At 41.1% G+C, this 18,484-nt stretch overlaps 1 protein-coding gene across 1 annotated transcript in view; it reads left to right on the forward strand.

Annotated features, from left to right (window-relative positions):
* Positions 1–5,170: 5,170 nt before the first annotated feature.
* Positions 5,171–18,484, forward strand: part of BCAT1 (branched chain amino acid transaminase 1) — a gene marked incomplete at its 3' end in the record, with an annotated part of 38,191 nt that continues 24,877 nt past the window's right edge. Inside the window, exon 1 of the mRNA XM_082279736.1 lies at positions 5,171–5,232. Within this exon, the coding sequence (XP_082135862.1) occupies positions 5,215–5,232 (18 nt within the window). The 5' untranslated portion in view covers positions 5,171–5,214. The remainder of the gene's footprint in view (positions 5,233–18,484) is intronic.

Consider the following 18,484-nt stretch of genomic DNA (forward strand, 5'->3'; position numbering starts at 1 on the left):
AATGAGCTTCTTAAACTATGGAAGTCTTTTACAAATGTCATTAAATAAATATTTTTTAGTTGATATTGAAAACAGTATTATATGAGTTGGCCCTTCAGTAATTTCTTTCTGTCTGACAGTGTGCAGGGTTTTTTGTTTTGGTTTGGTTTTGGTTTGTTTTTTTTTGTTAAGCTGTGAACATTATTACTGGGGGGCGGGGGGCGTTCTGCAAGTTCATCTTTTATGTGGTGTGGCTGCAAAATTGTATTAACATTTCCTAGGGACAGGTAAAAGCTGTTTTGAGGTCATGGAAGTGGTTTTTTTCTGACTGTAGCAATACACAGAATGGATGGCATTTGTGCACGTTGGATTCTGTTTTATACCTGGCACAGAAAGGCAGCTCTGATTTGTACAGCTGGGAATGACAAAGTACCTGTCACCACACACCTCATTTGGCTTGCCTGTACGCAGTACCAGAGTATGAGTCATGTATCGGGTTTGTTGATCTGCTGTATTCCTGCAATCTGGCAAGTGTTCTAATTTCATTTTCCTTCCAGTGCAAATTAGAGCATGAAATATTTCTTAGACACTTAGTAGCCAGAAGCAGGCATGGGGAAAAAGCAGTAAGACACTGTTTTGGCTTGGAGAAATGTCTCAGAAACCACTTTCTTTGTTGAAAGCTGTCTTTCATATGACTTCTGACTGAGAGGAAATTCCTGATCCATCTTTTCTGGGGCCTGATGACTGCTACAAGATATGATGGTGTTTATAGCAGGAGATGGGTTTGCTTTGGTAGAAGGAGCTCTGTGCAATCACTGCTGTGCATCTGTGGCTTATTTGGTTTCTTTAGGTTCTTGTCCTCCATGAATAGCTGATGCTTGGCCAAAAAAGCACTGTCTGTGGTTCTTTCATGGGCATGAAGTTAGGTTTCCAGATGTTCCCTGTCACTGGTGGTACTCTACTAGGGCACTGGTGCTGTTGATGAAATTCTCCATTAGAATGGAGTCTGTGGGGGGCGTCACACAGATGACTGGTGAAACCAAAAAAGATGACTTAAGGATTTTGGGAAGCTGCAGAACTTGAGTAGTTTTGAAAAGCATCCAATATGATTTCCTAGCTGAAAGTGTGAGCTCTGTAGACAACATTTTCAATTTATTTCTTTACTCTTGCCTTCTGCTAGGGAAAGTTTTCTGCTCCGTGGTGGTGAGAAGAGTTCTCAAACAACAGGGAAAATTAAGTGAAGAGAGAACTGATGAAAGAGTCAGTTTTCTTTGAGAATGAGTGACAAAATACATGGCATATAGAGTTAACTGCAAAATTTTTTTGAGAACTGGTGACTTTTTTTTTTTTTAATAAATCATCTCATATGCTATAGATTAAAGAAATGCAGTTTGTAGTTGAAGTTCACAGTGATGAAGCTCCTGGTAATCTTCAGTTCCTGTTTCATAACTGAAGATGAGCCAATGAGATAGAGTAGCTAAACCCCAAGCGCAGCAGTTTGACAGAGCACCTGGTGGAAGTTTATAGAACAGACAGTCCCAAATGAGAACAAAGATGCTGATGCTTCTGCTGGGTGTCTTAAAAGCCCCCAAGTCTGAAGGTACTGGAGGACCTAAGGCACACTCATGCAGTCTAGGAAGCCTGGGGAGTTTAGGGAGGAGATGGGCCTGTTTTTGTAGCAGAAGGATGAATGATCTGACTGCATAGAAGTAGAGAGGGTGTGCCAAAGACAGCAGGGAAAGCATTGACTGCAGCATCATGATGCTAGAAGATGTTGAAGATATGTATGTCTAAGGCAGCCTGAGGACCAAGTGCAGGAGTTGAGGGTCCAGGTTTGGGAAAGCTCTAGCAGAAGTGCAGGTGACAACTATTAAGCCTAAAATTTGCCAGAAGTGCCAGTAAGTGTTACATACACAAATACCCACCTAAGGCTTTACCTCTGCCTTGTATAAGAGTTAGGTTGGAACTAAGTGATAATGTGAGAGAGCACTGTTATCCAGCTGAGTGTATTGTGATTACTTGTGTCAATGCTAAAGGATTTATAATGGTCATTATAGCATTGAGGTCTTCTGTAAAAGTAATAACAGAATTACTACTCAGCAGGTCTTTATTTCAGTAGTGTTCCACACAGATTAAATGACATATAAACCCCATTTTTTAACCAAGTTTAATCTGTTGTAAGACTTTACACCTCATTCTCATACAGGCTTTACAGTAATGTTAAAATCAATATGTTTTCAGTATTTTTGAAGAAACTCTACGAAATACACTTCTATTTCCCATTTAGAAAAAGCAGTTACATATGCCACAGAGAAAACGCTGATGTCTCTACAGCACAACATAGGAAATAATGTCATGCTTGTGTAATTGTACAGCAACTTGAGACAGTCTTGAGTGACTTCTGAGAACATGTTGACCCAGTGGCTCAAATGTATCTTTAGGATAACATCAGTGTTTTAATGGAGGCAGTTTTAAATCTGCTGTGCTATTAAACACAAAGGGCAAATTTATGCTTGCCATATCTCCCTTGGCAATGTTGGCACTAAACCAGGGAGCAATTTTCCTTATTGCATTTAGCAACATGTTTCAGATTTATAAGCCATGGAGCCATTAAAATATGACTCCATTAATTAGAAAGTAATTGTGGTATTTCTTTCTAGTGCCAAGGGATTAACTCAGTTTAATCTCAGTGTGGTTAACAAAGGCAGTTAGCTATTTGCTTTAAATATGAGTTAAATCTGTAAAAAATAATGACTTCATGAAGAACAGGATTGGCCCCATGGCATATACCCAAAAATTGGGCTGTTGACTTCACTGAGTTCAGTGGTAATCTTGAACTGAAGGGCAACATGATGGAGCCCCCAGGGGCTGTTCCTGTAGGTGGTCTGTACTTGAAATTCACATGAAAGCTTGGTATCTTTAAAAAAGATCATGAAAGAGAATATTAAACTGTATCCAGCTTCAGTGCTCTGTGTTGATGCCAACTCTTGCTTTAGGGCAACTTCACAAAGCAGCAACAGGAAGAAACTGAAGCATAATGGTTGAGTACTTGTCAGTATTTGCTGTCACCAGTAATTATTAGAAAATCCAACTTGGCATAGTGGATATTAGACAAAAGCCAGCAATGGAGCTGGAGCTCCTTGAGATATTCTTGTTCCACAGCTGACAGTTCCCATCCTGTTAGCTGGTAACCAGCACACTCTCCATCCTAATTTGTTGCAGTGCACAGAAAAATCAGTTGGCTCAGTTCATCTGTGGAATACTTCATTACTGTAAACTGATGGTGTCATGAAGGCTTTCTAGGATTTTACCAGTGAATTTGGAAGTATTTGAAAAATTACAGGGAAAGCAAGGACCTGTTATTATACAGTGTCCTTTGCTTTGGGTAACACTTTAGTCCTGCTTGGGTCTGCCACTGAATGCCCATGCACACTCTGCCAAAGTCTTGTCTTTCTGGAGTAGAAAACCCTAAGATTTAAGGCAAATAAAACATACTTTTAGTGAAGGATAAAGCATATTGAGATATTGTAAAGAGATTTATGATATCTCTTGGCACATTGTCCTTTAATGGATAGGGAGGGTCCTGTAGCCATGATTGCCTGCCTTGCTGTAGAGGGTTAGAAAAAAAGAGGAACAGAAGGGTTAAAGCTGAGAAAAGGCAGGAGGGATGTGGGGGGCTCCCTGGGGGGAAGGGGAGAGGAAGTGAGATCTGCTGTGGCTGAGAGTTTGCTTTTTACTTTTTGTTGGTAGCAAGGCTGTGATCTGTGGAAGGTCCACTGAAAATACTGCTTTTTGTTTTTTGTATGTCTTACCATGTTCCCAAGATCTGTAAAAAGGGAAAAGAATCATGTTATTTACTTTGTGTGTCATGCTTCCCAACCTGTGATGCGTGTGGTCCCAGCCTTGGCCCCACACTTTGGTGGCTGCTGCAGGGCTGGAGTGGCTGCTGTGTCCGTGCCACTGCCATCCACCTGCACGCAGCCCTCCCTGTGGGGTGAGGGCTGCTCCCTGGTGAAGAGCTGGGATCTCATAGGCTGACCATGAAAGGTTTTCTGTGCATCTTTTCTTGGGGGGATTATACCTTTCATCTGGGGCTTCCCCACCTGGACTGGGAGTTCCTACCCAAGATGCAGCAAGGCTGAGGGGTGGCAGGGTGAGAGGCAGCCACCAAGTTCTCTCCATCTTTCTGGCTGTGGTCCCTTATGCCATCATCCCAGCCATCCTCTTTCATGGCTCATCACCCCAGCCTCTTGCTCTTGGATCCTTCTTCCCTCTCCCAAGCCTCTGCACCCACTTTACCTTTTCAGCTCTTTCTTAAAGGCTGCTGGGAAACAAGGAACCCTGTCAGGGCTGTATTTGTCTCCTTTGTTCCATGCTGTTGGGTATAACATGCATTTAGTGGCTACTGGCAGAGAAGGTCCAGGTAGTGCAGGAGGGATGCTAACCTGATGCTGTGGGAACTGGGAATCTTGTTTTTAGGTAGATGGCTTGTACCTGTCTGTTATCCCTCTGTTGTTGAACAGAAGGATGCCTGGAACTGACACTCTTTTTTTTTTTTTTTTTTCCTTTCCCCTCCTGGTTCCTTGGCAGAAGCCTGAAGTTCAACATTGTAGATGATGCAAAATATTCTCATTATTTATTCATATAGGTGAGAATTCCTTATTACTGTCTTTGTTTAATGAAGGATTTAACGAAACCAGTTCTTTTTTTTTTCTTCCATTCTCTTTGCCTACTCAGCCTTCTCTGAGAAAAGGCAAAAGCAAACCTGTTAGGTAGATACTTCAGTAGAGAAACTTGGCTCTGATGGAATTGTGTAAAAACCCAATTTATTTATTCAGCTCTGAATGAAAGACTTGTGATGTTGTCCATAACCTTGTACACTTCAGTCATAATCTAGTCTAGGATGTTTTATGTGTGTGTGTATATATTTATATATATATATGTTATATATATAAAGCCCTGAAATGCAGTTGCACAAAATAATGCAAATGAAGTAAAACTGAGAACTGAGAAGACGGAAAGTTGTGCTAAGAACCTACCACAAAGTTCTTACTAATATATTTACTGATGACAACGTCTGGTGATTCAATACATCTGTCCCTGAAATGAATTAACTGAATGTGTGTCAGCTTTTCTGCAAAGTGCATTGAATTTGATTTTCTCTGGTTTTATTTTTTCTAGGGCTGCCAGAATGAGTGCACGGGTGGCGGATGTTCGGGAGAAACAGGAAAGCAAATGACTGAATCTTTCAAGGTATGTATCAGTGGTCTTCAGAAGCAGGTTTTTCCATTGGGTCCCAAAGTTGCAGAGCTAAGGATTGCAGAAGGACTCCAAAGTACTGCAGCTCTGGAACATTATCAGCACTCCACAACAAACAGGGCTATGACAGTAAGGAATGCTGAGCAGCTGCCAGGAACTGACATGAAATTGCATCCTTCTCTTTTTATTTTAATCTTATTCTTAGAAATGAGCTCAGTTAAGATACTGTTCTTTTCCTCTGCTTCCTTCCTGAATGCAGTGCTAGTAACTAAGAGCTGATTTTAAAAACTGTGTGGATACAGATGTCAGCTGCCAGTTTTCTGTTGAAAGTGCAGAGCCTGTCAGCAAGTGCTCCTTTGAATTCTACATCTGTCCTAATTTCCTTTTTTCCCTGCCTTTTATACTTCTTTTACCTTTATTCTTTATGACACACATTTGTAATTCTTTTCCTCTTATATTCCCTGATTTACAGTCTTTAAAAAAGCCTCTATATTTAGCAGAAATATAAAAGTAGTACTCAGAAAAACTCATGTTTTTTCAGCAGTTCCTTTCCTGTTATTTCTGACTATTGTCAACAGTACATGAGATGAAAATATGATGATACACTTTGTAAGTGACATGTTCTTCCTGATGTTTTTGGTCAGTGCCACTGCTGCGCAGTCATCTGAATTATTCTAAAGTAATTATTTCCCCTTCAGTTGTTAGGCTTTAAATGGATATGAAAAATTAATGCTGCAATAAATATGTTGGACCCTTTGATAAGGTTTATTCTGATGTTGGTCTCATTGAAAACACAAAGAATTCTTGAGAGTCCATGACTACAGAATTTCACCATGTAGTAACATGCAGTTTAATTTCTATTTCCTCATTCTCAGCCCTTTCCAGTTCTTCTCTTCCTCATTTCTTCTTGTTGTGTCTCTCTGGCAATTCTGCCCAAGGAGGAAAACTCAGGATAACTTTTCAGCTAGAAGGTCTGATTTGAAAAATGTTAACAAAAACAGGCATGCAGCCAGTTTTGAAACCACAAGAAACCACACGTCTCGAGTGCAAGGGTTGTTTTGTGAATTCACCTTCAATAAATAGACAGATCTCACTAGATTCATTCAGCAGAGTGTGCTGGTGTATTTGCAAACAAGAATTGCTTTACAGAGAGGAGACTCTTGTGTAACCAAACTGAGCTGTGTCTTTCACTCATTGAGGCAGTCCATAAGGAAGGCAAAGTGATGACAAACTCTTGGTAGTGTTTGGGTCACAGGTGAACTTGGCATAAACTAAAGCAGACTTAAGGCAGATTTAATTGTACCAGCAGTCAAGCAGGTGCCTTTCCAAAGCTCCCAGTATTGGGTGGCACAAAGTTGGATTTAGTCCAGGTTCCTTTCCATTGATATTTGTGTGTCAGCCAGAATAGCAAATCATTGTAGTGGAGAGGCTGGGTGAGGGGAAAAATACATTAGCAGGTGGGACAGATGGTCATAAAGGGAATAATGCTAGGAGAAAGCAGCTGGCTCAGGCTGAAGTCTAATTTGTAAGACTTCATTCCCGCCTTATGGCATTGTTTCTGAAGATTAGCTGCAGTCATCAGAGGGGAATAGATTTCTAGAAAATACTGTACTGTGGGAGGTGTGTGTATGAAAGTTAAGGTGAGAGTATAGATCCTGGTTGTAGTATCATACATTATAATAATTATTTTCAGCCTCTTTAACTTCATAGTAAAATTAAGAAGGAAAAACTTCATAAATGAATCAAAAAACAGCAACATAAAATGAAAATAAAATAGCATGGATTAATTCTAGGAAACTTCACAAACATATTTTTGGAAGACAGTTACAGTTACAATTTCAGAAACTATAGCTAATAATATTTCAAAGGAATGAAGTTGACCCATGGGGCTGACTGTACTGAAGAAAACTGCAATTTTGTGCCAGTGACCTAAGCAATCCAAGATTGTGGGAATGTAGAAAACAGGGTATGGTTTTGGTTAAAGCTTACATAAAACATATTGTTTACAGTGGGTCATGCCCAACATTTGAATGCCAGATTAGCCCTCTGAAGACATTTCTGTTTAGAATGCAGTGCTGTGCTTTTTAGGTGGGGTGAGCTGCTTTGAATTTCACTGCAGTTTCTGTCTGACTTTGAAAGGTGGAGTCAGAAAGTCCCGGTACACTGGGAGGGAAGGAATGAATGTTACCTATGATTTCTGGCAGGCAGTGAGCCCCTCTGCTAACTGCTCGCTGTTCTCTAGTCTCATGAACTTCTTTAAAAGCAGCCGGTCGGAGTTGGTACTTCCTTCATCCTGACTGCTACTGAACTACCTTAATTTGACTCAATTCTGCAGTTAAAAATCTCATCCTGTCGGGTCTGTGATTTATGATGCATTTAATATATGGCATTTAGAGTTGACACCTGAGCAGTGATCTTGGAACAGCTAAGAAACATTAAAGGAAATTGTGATTGTGCTGCAGTTTCCTGTATTGTATAAAGTGTCAGAGCTCCAGAATTTATCTACTAAGCTTCTTCCACGTGAGTGAAGTCTTCCTCCCTCCCTCAACTGTTGTATGCATGCATTAATATATCTGTTTATTTAAATAGCTGATGGTGATTTGTGCCCACACCTAAGTTGTAGTTTCTGTCTATTGCCAGCATTGGATCTCTGTGAGAGGGATATTGCACCAGTAAGGGAGAGTACAGTCATCCTTTGTGCCACTGAATGTTTTTTGGGAAGTTGAATCAAGAAATGCACGTCTGGTTTTATTCTTACACTTGCATCCAATAATACCACTAAATAGCACACAGTTATGTCTAAGGCACTTAATTTTTATGACTAAAAATCTGGTAGGTTCTTTAATGCATTCATTCTGCTTGTTGTGCTGTGACAAGACAGAATGACTGTTGTTTGGAGAATGTAGCAGTCTGTTTCCATATGTAACTCTGATTTGGTTTCTTTTAATGAGTGAATTAGCTCTGACTTGGAATTCCTAACACTTGATGTTAAGAAACTAAAGGCATCTGTGATGTCTTTTATTTCTCTCATATCCAGAAAGATGATTTAATGTAGTCTTTTGTCTTGGAATTTGTCTTTGTTTTCCCTTTGAGACTGATACATGGAGCACTTTAGAAAGGTATTACCTACTCCTGTTACGTTTCTCTGAGTTTCAATGATCTGAAGCTTTGGAAAAATCGGCATCTTAGTGGTGCAAAGTTCAGTTCTTTTGTTTTACTTTTTAACAGCCTATTTAGTGTGCCAAAGTAGTGCAGACTTTCTAGGGAATTTCTAGGAAATACTGGCTAGTCTTGCTACACCAAAGCAGAATGGAGTAGCTGTAGCTTGCAGGCGCATCTGGATTGAGTTGCTAATGTGAAGACCTGTGGTGGCAGAATGAGAAATGTTTAACTGGGGCTTCTGTGTCTCAATGGCTGCTCGTGCTACTCTGAATATCTGTGTGTGCTCCCACACAGTTTTCTGCAGACAGACTCAACCTTCCAGGCTCCGAGCCAGTGGGATGTGAGCCCGTGGCAGACTGGAAGCTACATGGGCAGGTTAGTGCAGTACTGTGCTCCAGCTGGTGATCCCTGTTGGGATCTTGGACTTGCTAGACGAAGTACAGTGCTCTGCTAATATGCTTGCATAGCTTCCACTTTGAAGCTATCTCACGTGTAGCCAGGTAAAATGCTGGATATATTGAATTTTCTGTAATGATGTATGGTTTATTACTTGTTTCTTGCATTGCTCTAATGTTTTAATGCCCAAGCTGTGAATTAGCTGACACTGTGCTAAGTATTGTACAAATCAGAACATAAAGATTATTTCCACTCTACATGCATAAAATCCCCCAAAAAATCCTAACCAAAATCTGAAAATTTTTCCACAGAATCTAAAGCTGTAGTGTATTTTACACTAGAAGAAGCTGAAATTCTTTTTCCAGTGCAGGCATTTGTGGTTCAAATTGAGAGATTGCCAATGAAAGTTTTACATTGCTGTGAGCCAAAACCATTTTTATACTAAATGGGCCTATGATTTGTGGCAAATACAGTGGGATATAGGATTCCTTATTCTGGGAATTGGAAGAAGGAACAATCCATTTTGAAAAAATAGACGGTTTTAAGCTTTATTTTAGAAAACTATTTTATATGTGAAAGGTTTGCTGACAGTGATAACAAACAATTCTCTGATCCTGGTTTTTTTTTAATGAAAGCTGAATATTGCTTTTTCACCAAACTTTCTTGTTTCCCATCCAATGCAAAGATCAAAGTGTATAAAATAAAGAATAGTCTAATTTTTGAATTAAGGTCTTAAAGTCTAAACTAATGGACTTTATCACATTAGCATATTAGTGTGACAGGGTTAAAGTTCCACTCCTTGAAGAGTTTAGGAAGTACTGAGCAGTTTTCCTTTGTTTAGGTAAAGTTACTGACATGCTCAGAGCATATGGATCAAGGGAACACTAAAGTAGTTTTGGAATGAGGAAATACATGCAGTATAGTTACCATATTACCTGCAAGGCCAGTGAATATAAAGCAACTTACAAGGTTTTTATGTAAGATATATATATAGTTTTCAAATTATATTCATGGTTTTAAAATATATATTATTTCTTCCCCAGCTTGTCCTCAATTTGTCATTTTCTACTGACATCAATAAATTATTTATCTGCCAAAGCATATGTTCACTCAGTGAGGCTTTTTGTCATATTGCAGCTGTTGATTATTCAGAGGTTTGACTGTTGGGTGGGGATATTAGAAGAATACCCTTCATTGCCATTTTAAATTCTTAAATTATATTAGAATCCTTTTAAATGGATATTAGAATCCATTTTAAATTTTGCTTGATGAGACAGCACATTTCCTTTATATTAAGTTGTATGGGAAAAGATTTATTATAGAAGTTTAATGATATCTTGATGCCATGATGAGCAGTAGCTCCCCAGAATGTGTGTATAGAAAATCTGCTCTTATATAAATTGTCTTGAAGCAGTAAGAGACAACCAGTTGGATATCTGTGTGTGGGTATGTGTGTGTAACAAGCTACAGTAAGGATCTCCAAATATTTTGTGAAGTAGAACCTTAGCCCATCCAGTCCATCCTCCCACTGAAAGTGCGGCTCTCATCAGCACTACAGCAGGACAGCTGTGGCTTTGTCTGCTGAATGCAGTGCTGGGCTGCTCTCTTAAAGAATTTTTGTTTTCCTGGTGTCCAGTCTGATCCTCTTAAGCTAAAACCATGTCAGTTGCCATTTGGTAGGTCATCTCTGTATCACCTCCATGGAAGTACATAGCTGTAGCCACTGTTAGATCAGGAATACCAAGCTAGAGGCTGGTTCTGTTATTGCCATAACAGTATTAGCATGTGTGGGCTGGGCATTGCTTTAGAAAAGGACATTCCGATTTTATCTTGATTTCAGCTGAATCTGTTTACTTTATGTTATTGTCACTGGTAATAAAACTATTTGCTTTTTGTGATGTGTTGGATAAAAACAGATTGACGAGTAAATATTGCTAAATCACTGTACTTTCATCTCACCTTATTATCCCTCCTAGTAGGTATGTATATGCTGAAGAATTATTTCAGGTGATACAATCGAATCCATTCCCTCATCTTTACCTGCCAAGAGGAAAACCAGCTCCAGGACAAAGAGTGCTGAGTGGTTTCTGTGGTATTCTGCATCCACATGGGCATGGCATAAACTCTTTTGAGTATTACTATTAATAGGTGGACCAGACTGACACATATCTGCTGCTCTTGTTCCAGTTATTAGGAAAGAATTTGGGACCTGTGGCAGCTCCTTTCAGTTTCAGCTTGATGGCAAGTGGTTCTGTGTTTCTCTTCAAGTGGGTAATGTTCTTCAAATAGTTGCAGGCTTTTAGCAAATAGATTTTCTAAGCTGTAGTAGAGGAACTGATTGTCCCATTATCTGAAGCTGAAGGATTTGCAAATAAAGCTAATTGTCTTTAGCAAATAACAGGAGCTTTTAGCCGAGATAAAAGGAAACTGCTAAAAAAACAGCCAAGGGCAGTTTGGCTGAGTTGATTCATAGCACAAGAAAGTGATGCTTTATCACTTTTTGCACTAGGAGCTTAAGATGTAGTTGGTGTCTGTAAAAGCACAGAAATGGTACTGGAATTTTGGAGATTACTTTTAGCTTGGATCATTTTCTTGGTTCGTTTTTCCCAAGGTAAAGAGTTGCTTTTAAAATGCAAGGCTTAGCACCAGTCAGTGATTCTCAAAGTAAACTTACAAACTGACTCCAAAACTTAGCAAATCCATAGTGTCCATACCTACTTCCAAGATTTCTTAAATTTTGATGTCATTGTGATATCATATCCCCAGTTTTGATAGTAGATGTTTTCTTTGCTGAACACACTTGAATGGAAGCTACAATTTAGGAAGAGAATTAAGTTTGATTGGTTTTTCTCCATAGGGTTCTCTTGGCTTTCCTGCTTGCTTTTGGAAGGATATAAGAACTTTCAATGAATTAACAGCCTAGAGAGTTGGAAGAGGTTTATGTTAATCCCATATTTAGTCCCTGTTTCTAAGAAAGTACTGAGTGGAACGAAATGGCAAACTCTGTCAGTTTCATTGGCAGATCAGACACTGAATTTCATGGCAATTTGTAAGTTTACCTTCTGTCTACCACTGTGAAAAGGAGATGGAATCAGAGAAAAAGGCAGGTGTGGTTAACTGAATATTTTGAAATGGTTCCCATAACCTCTGTATAATATAGACACTGTACCATGAAAGCATTTTATATTTCCAAAAGGTTTTGAATGCCTGCATTCCATGAATCCTCTTCCCTGCATGTGTGCAAGCTTATTAAAATCAGGTAAGAAGATTTAATTGCAACTGCTCAGGACTTGGACATGTGAGATTATGATTCTATTCTTGGCTGTTCCACACAACATGTTTGTGACTGGCCAGGCTACTTAGGCAAAATACTTCCAACTTGTTCGTCTGAAATTTAGGTTTGCAATTCATTTCTTCGTTCAGCATGGCTACTTCTTTCAGGGAAGATTAGATGCAAAAATCTCATTTTTTGTTTCAGTTGCTTCATGTGAAATACAAATGATGTTTTCCAAACCAGGAGACGGTAGTATCTTGAATCTTTGTTCAAAGATGTGTTATTGGTGAAATGTCAGAGACTTCTCTATTTGAGTCTTGTGTCACAAGCCAATGTGAGCCCTCAGCTTGTATTAGACTCAAATCTTCTCCCAGGCAAAGTCTTTCTAAAAATGAAACATTGTGTTTATGCTACAATGCAGAAATACAGTGGTTGTGAGGCAAGGAGCAGCACAGCATCAGGAATTGGATTAACCAAGCTGTCATATCTTTGAGAAGAAGCAGTTTGTGTTAATACTGGATCATATGAATTAGGTAACTAGCCAATGTCTTCCGTTAGTGAAAAATGGTCCTAGTTCTGTTTTTATGGAACGGTTTGTGTACGAATGCATGAGAGGACTTTCTGCTATTAGAGAATTGCAGTCTGTGTTTGCCTAAATGGAATTGCTTCTTTCTAATCTGAATCCCAGGTGTGTCTACACTGCAGACGTGAAGTGCAGTTGCACAGACAAAGAGGATTTTTAGAGTTGAGTTGCCCAAAAGTAACAGTGGGCTTGCAGCAGTGTGTTTTTCACACCAGTGCAATGACTGCATTTAAGCCTGCTCACACTTCCTGATGACCCCACTTAGTTGATTGGAATAGCTGTTACCAAACAGAAATGATTCATAGGTCCGAAATACAGTAAGTGTGTCTGTTTTTTATTCCAATGTTAAATAGTCTCATCAGCACCTTGGTGGTTTGAATTATATAGAGAGAATCATATTTGAAATGTTTTAGAGAACTTTTTGATAGAAGAGATACTAAGTGACTGTTCCTTGTAGATCTGAAAATACAAATACCTGGAGTAGAAGAGGTAGACCCCACTAAACTCAAGTAGATTATTTTCTTAAGATTTCCTTAATATCAGGTGGAAAGTTTCCTTAGGATATGTAGGAACCCCATCCCAGCTTCTTTCTTAACCTTAAAAACACATCTTTCAAAACTTGTCAGTGGAGGACAGACTAATGAGTAATGGAGAAGAACCCCCCAAACCTAACGATTATAAATGCATGTAATTTTCCTGAAGCAGAAGAAATGGATGAGGCTGTAAAGATTCAAGTAGTTTTACCTGTCTTACAATCCAGATTCCTACAAAGCTGGAAGAAAGGGTCTTTATTAACTTAAATGGTTTCTGGATCAAATCAGTGGGAAGTTATGCAGACAGCATTTCAGCAACATGGAAAAACTCGTAAAATTTAGCTAGTGCTATTGAAATGAATGATATGTTTTTAGGGCAAAATAAATTTCTTCTATGCTTTCTCTATCATCTAGCCTGATTGTAGCTTTCCAACATCTTTATTTCCCTTCTGTTGTGTTTTGAGGGCTTTAGAATATATTCTCAGCTGTGCTGCTGCCCTAGGTGCCCTTTTTACTCCTTTAGGCAAGAATTTTACGTCAATTCCAACCACTTCTCTGTTTTCTTGTCAGAGCAGGTTTACTTCCTGCCTACTGCTCCAGATCAAACATTGCTGCACCAGAGTTGGAGCCTCTGCAGGATCAGGGGAAAGGTTAAAGAAGCCAGCAGTAGGTTATGCTGCCCTCCTTTTCTTGCAGAGTGTAGCAGAATTTCATTCTTTGGTTAGACAAGTATTTGAGAAGTATCTGTTATGAATAGTTTAGGTTAGATGCCTTGCATAGGATGGACTAGACATAGTCCTTCCAGCCATATTTTCTGCTGTTTCCATGACTGTCTCACAACTGTTTCAGAGCCTTGACTCTCTTGCTTTGTCATTTGTTTTGTGGTTTATTACCCAATGTACAGCCAACCTGATGCAGTGATTCCAGGCCTCAGTCCAATTGCATGTGCTAACATATTCTGAGATTAAGTTTCTGGGAAGCTTTATGTTGAAAGATTTCTGATATTTTTGATATGTTCCCTGGGATCGCAGAAAGATGATTTTTTAAAAAAATTTAAATTTTTTTTTTGTAGTAGTAGTAGGAAAAATAGGGCTTTCTTCCTCCTCAAATCTTATTGCATCTTGGCACGCTTTCCATTCTCAAGCCTTAGGCTCTGCTGTAAATTTAAAATAGTATTGATGGTAAAGGGATTATAGGATAGCTTTCATGAACGTTAATTTTATACTTACAAGCTGGTAATAGATTTCTAAGAATTTATTTGACTTTCTTACTCTTGTTTTGAGTTGATAGAATTCTGTGTTCTTATTATTGCTACTGTAGACTTTATTATTGTGATAAGAGCTATACAGGGCTCTGTATAGAAAGTGATGGTCTCTGCCCCCAGAACTAGTAGTCTTTTCCGAAGAAGATGGTGATGGGAAAAGAAACAGGGCATGACTGGGAAATGAATGTGGGATCTCCCACTGCTGACGAGCAGAATGACTTTGTGGTGGGTGAGGGGCCTGGCACATGCCTGGTTCTGTGGTGCTTTCTGGGCTGTCTGTGGTGCTTTCTCACCCACCATTGTTTCTGAATTGGCCTAGGCTGACAGTGGTTGTCCATCTTGTCTGCCATGGAGTTGTGGGAGAGCCACGTTGGGCTGTGTGGCGTTTGTGACTGCTGTTCATGTCCTGAGCAGTACTGGATCCTGTCTGCTCCGGGTCGGGGGGAGGCGGCTGCTGCTCAGGATGTCGCCTGGCTGACAGGGCAGGGGCTGCTGGTCTTGGCAGTCTGGGCTGGCCCATGGCTGGGGGACCTGCGGTGTTTTTCAAGCTGTGTGTCTGAGTTTTGTGCTCACTGTTGTCTTTGTGCATCAGATGTGGTCTGTCCCAGGGTGACTGGAAAGGCTGCTGCTTTTGGACACCAGAGAGCCATGGGAGAGCCTGGATGTTGCCTGACTGGAGGGGCTGGGGCTGACAAGCTCTGTATTGTCAGTGGGGTCTGCAAGAAAAGGCACAGCAGCAGTTCCCAGATGGGAAGCAAATGAGTTGCTGCTTGTGAGGACAGTGACAAAGGACAGCAAGTGATGGCCTGGCACAGCCCTAGTTCTTAGTCCTTCCTCCCCGAACCCCCGCGGGGAGTTGGAGCTCCCATGCAGAGCACTGGATTGCTGCTTTGGCAGCTAACCCCTCTTCCTCCCTGTGCTCCCTGCCTCCTGGGCAAAGGCATATTCTGGCATGGCAGCAGATCTGCATCTCATCGAACTGCCTGACTGCTTGGTCAGCTCCCATCACGGGGCTCTGCCAGAGAAGGAGGGGGAAGTGTTGATCCCCAGCTGTCCCAGCATCAGACAGATCCAGGCAGTCCCTGCTCTTGTGTCTGCCCTGTTTTCAGCTTCCCTATGAAGCTGAGGACAAGTTACGGGACAGAAGGTGACCAGGCCTGCCAGGGAATCCCTGGGCTGGCACTGTGCTTGTGCCTGATGTCTCATGAGAACACCAGTGCACAGAGCATGTGGATTGGTTCAGGATGGGATCAAGTTAGCTTTGTGTGGTGCTGAGTTTTGGATTTGTGGCCAAAGCAGCGTGGGTGACATGCCACTGCTTGAGCCACAGCTGAGCAGTGAGTGCACAGTGCTGAGGCCTTTTCCGCTCCTCACCCCAGCACCAGTGAGCAGGCTGGGGGACACAGGATGCTGGGAAGGGGATACAGTCAGGACAGCTGACCCTGCTGGAGGTAGCCCACTCCTCATTACATCTCAGCAACACAACTGCAAGCTCCTGCTCCTCCTCCTGCACTGGTGAGGCATCAGGTGGCTGGTAGTGTGAGCCATTGTGGCCTTTTGCATCACTTGTTCGGTTTTCTTTTGTTTTCCTAATTCATAGAATCATCAAGGTTGGAAGAGGCTTTAAGATCATCAAATCCAACTGTCAATCCAGCACTATCATTGTAACCCCTAAAGCATATCACCCAGATATTAAACTGTCTTAGCCCGCGAGGTTTGGTCCTATCACCTAGTGAGCTGTAATATCCTAAGTGTGTTGAAAACCAAGATCCGTTCAGTGTCCCATCAGCATTCCCAATACCAGTGACATAAAGACCTGCGCAAGCTTGGTTCCCCACCCCTGCCCTGTCAAGCTCTCCGCCACAACTCACAACAACCCCAGGCAATACCCCAGGTGTGGGGAAGAGTGGCTGGAAAGCTGAGTGCTGGAAAAGATGAGCGAGCCACAGCCATAAGGACTGAAAGGCAGGAAATCCTCATCCCTGGAGCCTGCTTCAATAGCATTCTGTATAGAGCCAAACTCATTCTCTCCGACTCTTCTCAGCTATGCTTTGTTACCTTTCCCCTTTACAGTAATTCCTTGTGCTTTTTGTAATCTGTGTCCTTCTCAGAATTTGCTCCATTGCTGTTCACAAGTGCAAGGGCAAAGCAAGTTACTTGATTTTGCCTGTGCTTCCCTGTTTGTTATTGCATGAGAAGGCCCTGATCTTTCCTAGGATATGCTTAAAAACTCAGTATAAGATAAAAAAATTATTGCAGTTGCTTGTGATCTTGAATCAATCACCTTGACTGGAAGTCAGGGATGTTCATACCCTTTTACTTATTTCATTAGAAGATACTGCAGTCAGTCTCACTGGGTGCATGTTAACATTTTGAGGATCTCTGCTGAAACTTGCTGCTGTTGTTAGGTAACCTGTGAGCTGTTTTATAGCTGAGGCTGCCAGGTGTGTTTTTACTCAAGTAAGTGATAGAAATGCGTGGCCTAGCACAGTGTTTAGAAGAGTTTGGGTATGTCATGAATTACAGCTGTTACAGCTGCCCAACCTACTGCTTATGGTCTAGGATTTTCAGTGAAAATAACTGCAGCCAAGGATGATTTGGGAAGGCATTGACTTGGTAGAAAGAGTAGGACAAATATGATCTTGCCGTCTGCACCTGCCTGAGACAGCTGTGTAGGGTAAGAAAGGTAGGAATGCAACGATGAGAGTAACAGCTCTGGCCAGGGGCTGCTGTCAGCTGCAAATCAATTTAAAGCTATTGCCAAGGCCAGGTAGAACAAGCATTAAACTGACGGCTCGGCCAGGGGCACCAGGATGTCTTGTCACAGCTTCGGTTAGAATTGACATGGACCAGCATGTCACCTTTAATTTGACCCATCTCATAAGTGAGAAGATCTGTTTTGATCAAATGATGAATTTTAGTTTCAAGAGGTCACAGTCACATTATATCTTCTTTACTTGGGCTGGGTAAAGCTTTGCCCTGAAAGAACCTGCATTGGAATTAACAGGCACTTTTCAGATGAGGGGGTTCTCAAAAAAACCATCTTTTTGAGCCAGTGGCCCTTTGCAGGTATAATGTTGCTATATAAGCCCTGAAAATCAGCAGTATCCAGCTGGCTTCCCCATCACTCCATTTTGCCTCCCACAGGCAGGGCAATCTGATGCTTCCTATTCCCTTACCAGAGTGTCCTGGGCTGGCATATTGGCACGCACATCTTGTATGTACGTTCCTTTCTGCTGTGACATGGAGATTTTGCAGGCTCGGGACAATGTCTTTATCATTTTACTTTAGGCAACAGGTGCTAAATAACTGCACTCACCATGTGCCACATCCACTTCTTTTTTTAATCTCTCTTATCCTTTTTGTTCGGCATTTACAGGTTTTCCTTCCAGTTTAATGGTTTTATTAGGCAACAGCGTCAGGAGGTGCTTGAGAGCATGTTGGATAAACAAAGCCAGCAAAACACAAGTCCAGCTGAAAATTCCCCTTTGTGTTGGCAGTACAAACTGTGGAGAGATCTGGATGGGTGCTAATGCCAATCCCTAATTTATCCTTAACATGCTGCTTTCAGGGCTTGGGGAATGTTGGCAAAGGAAAAAAGTAAATTGCTGTTTTTAAAGGTCATAGGTGATAGCGGGGTAGCACTGTGATAATCTTTTAATGAGTGATATTAACATAAGAGGCATTGATACTTAATCAGTACCCTGGCATTTGTCACCTGGCTGTGCTCTGCTTCCCTTTTGTGGGTTCTTCTGAGTGATTTCCCTCTTGGTGCTGCTTGAACAAGTGAAGCCCAAAGGGCTTGTGAGCCAGGTGAAGTGTTGTGTAGGGCATCCTACTTCTCAGGGACCCAGAAGAGGCTGAGGGTGCTAGTAATACTTCGTGCAGAGCACCCTGTGGTGGGAGTACTCCAAAGATGATCTGCCAACACCTCCTCTCAATATGTCATCCTTTACAGAAAAAGAAGACCTAATGCACTGCAGCACTGGATGCTGTCTTGACATGAAAGCATTTAGATTCTGAAAGATTTGGGT

This window comes from Coloeus monedula, assembly GCF_965178545.1.
Source record: "Coloeus monedula genome assembly, chromosome: 4".
Classification (NCBI taxonomy): Eukaryota; Metazoa; Chordata; class Aves; order Passeriformes; family Corvidae; genus Coloeus; species Coloeus monedula.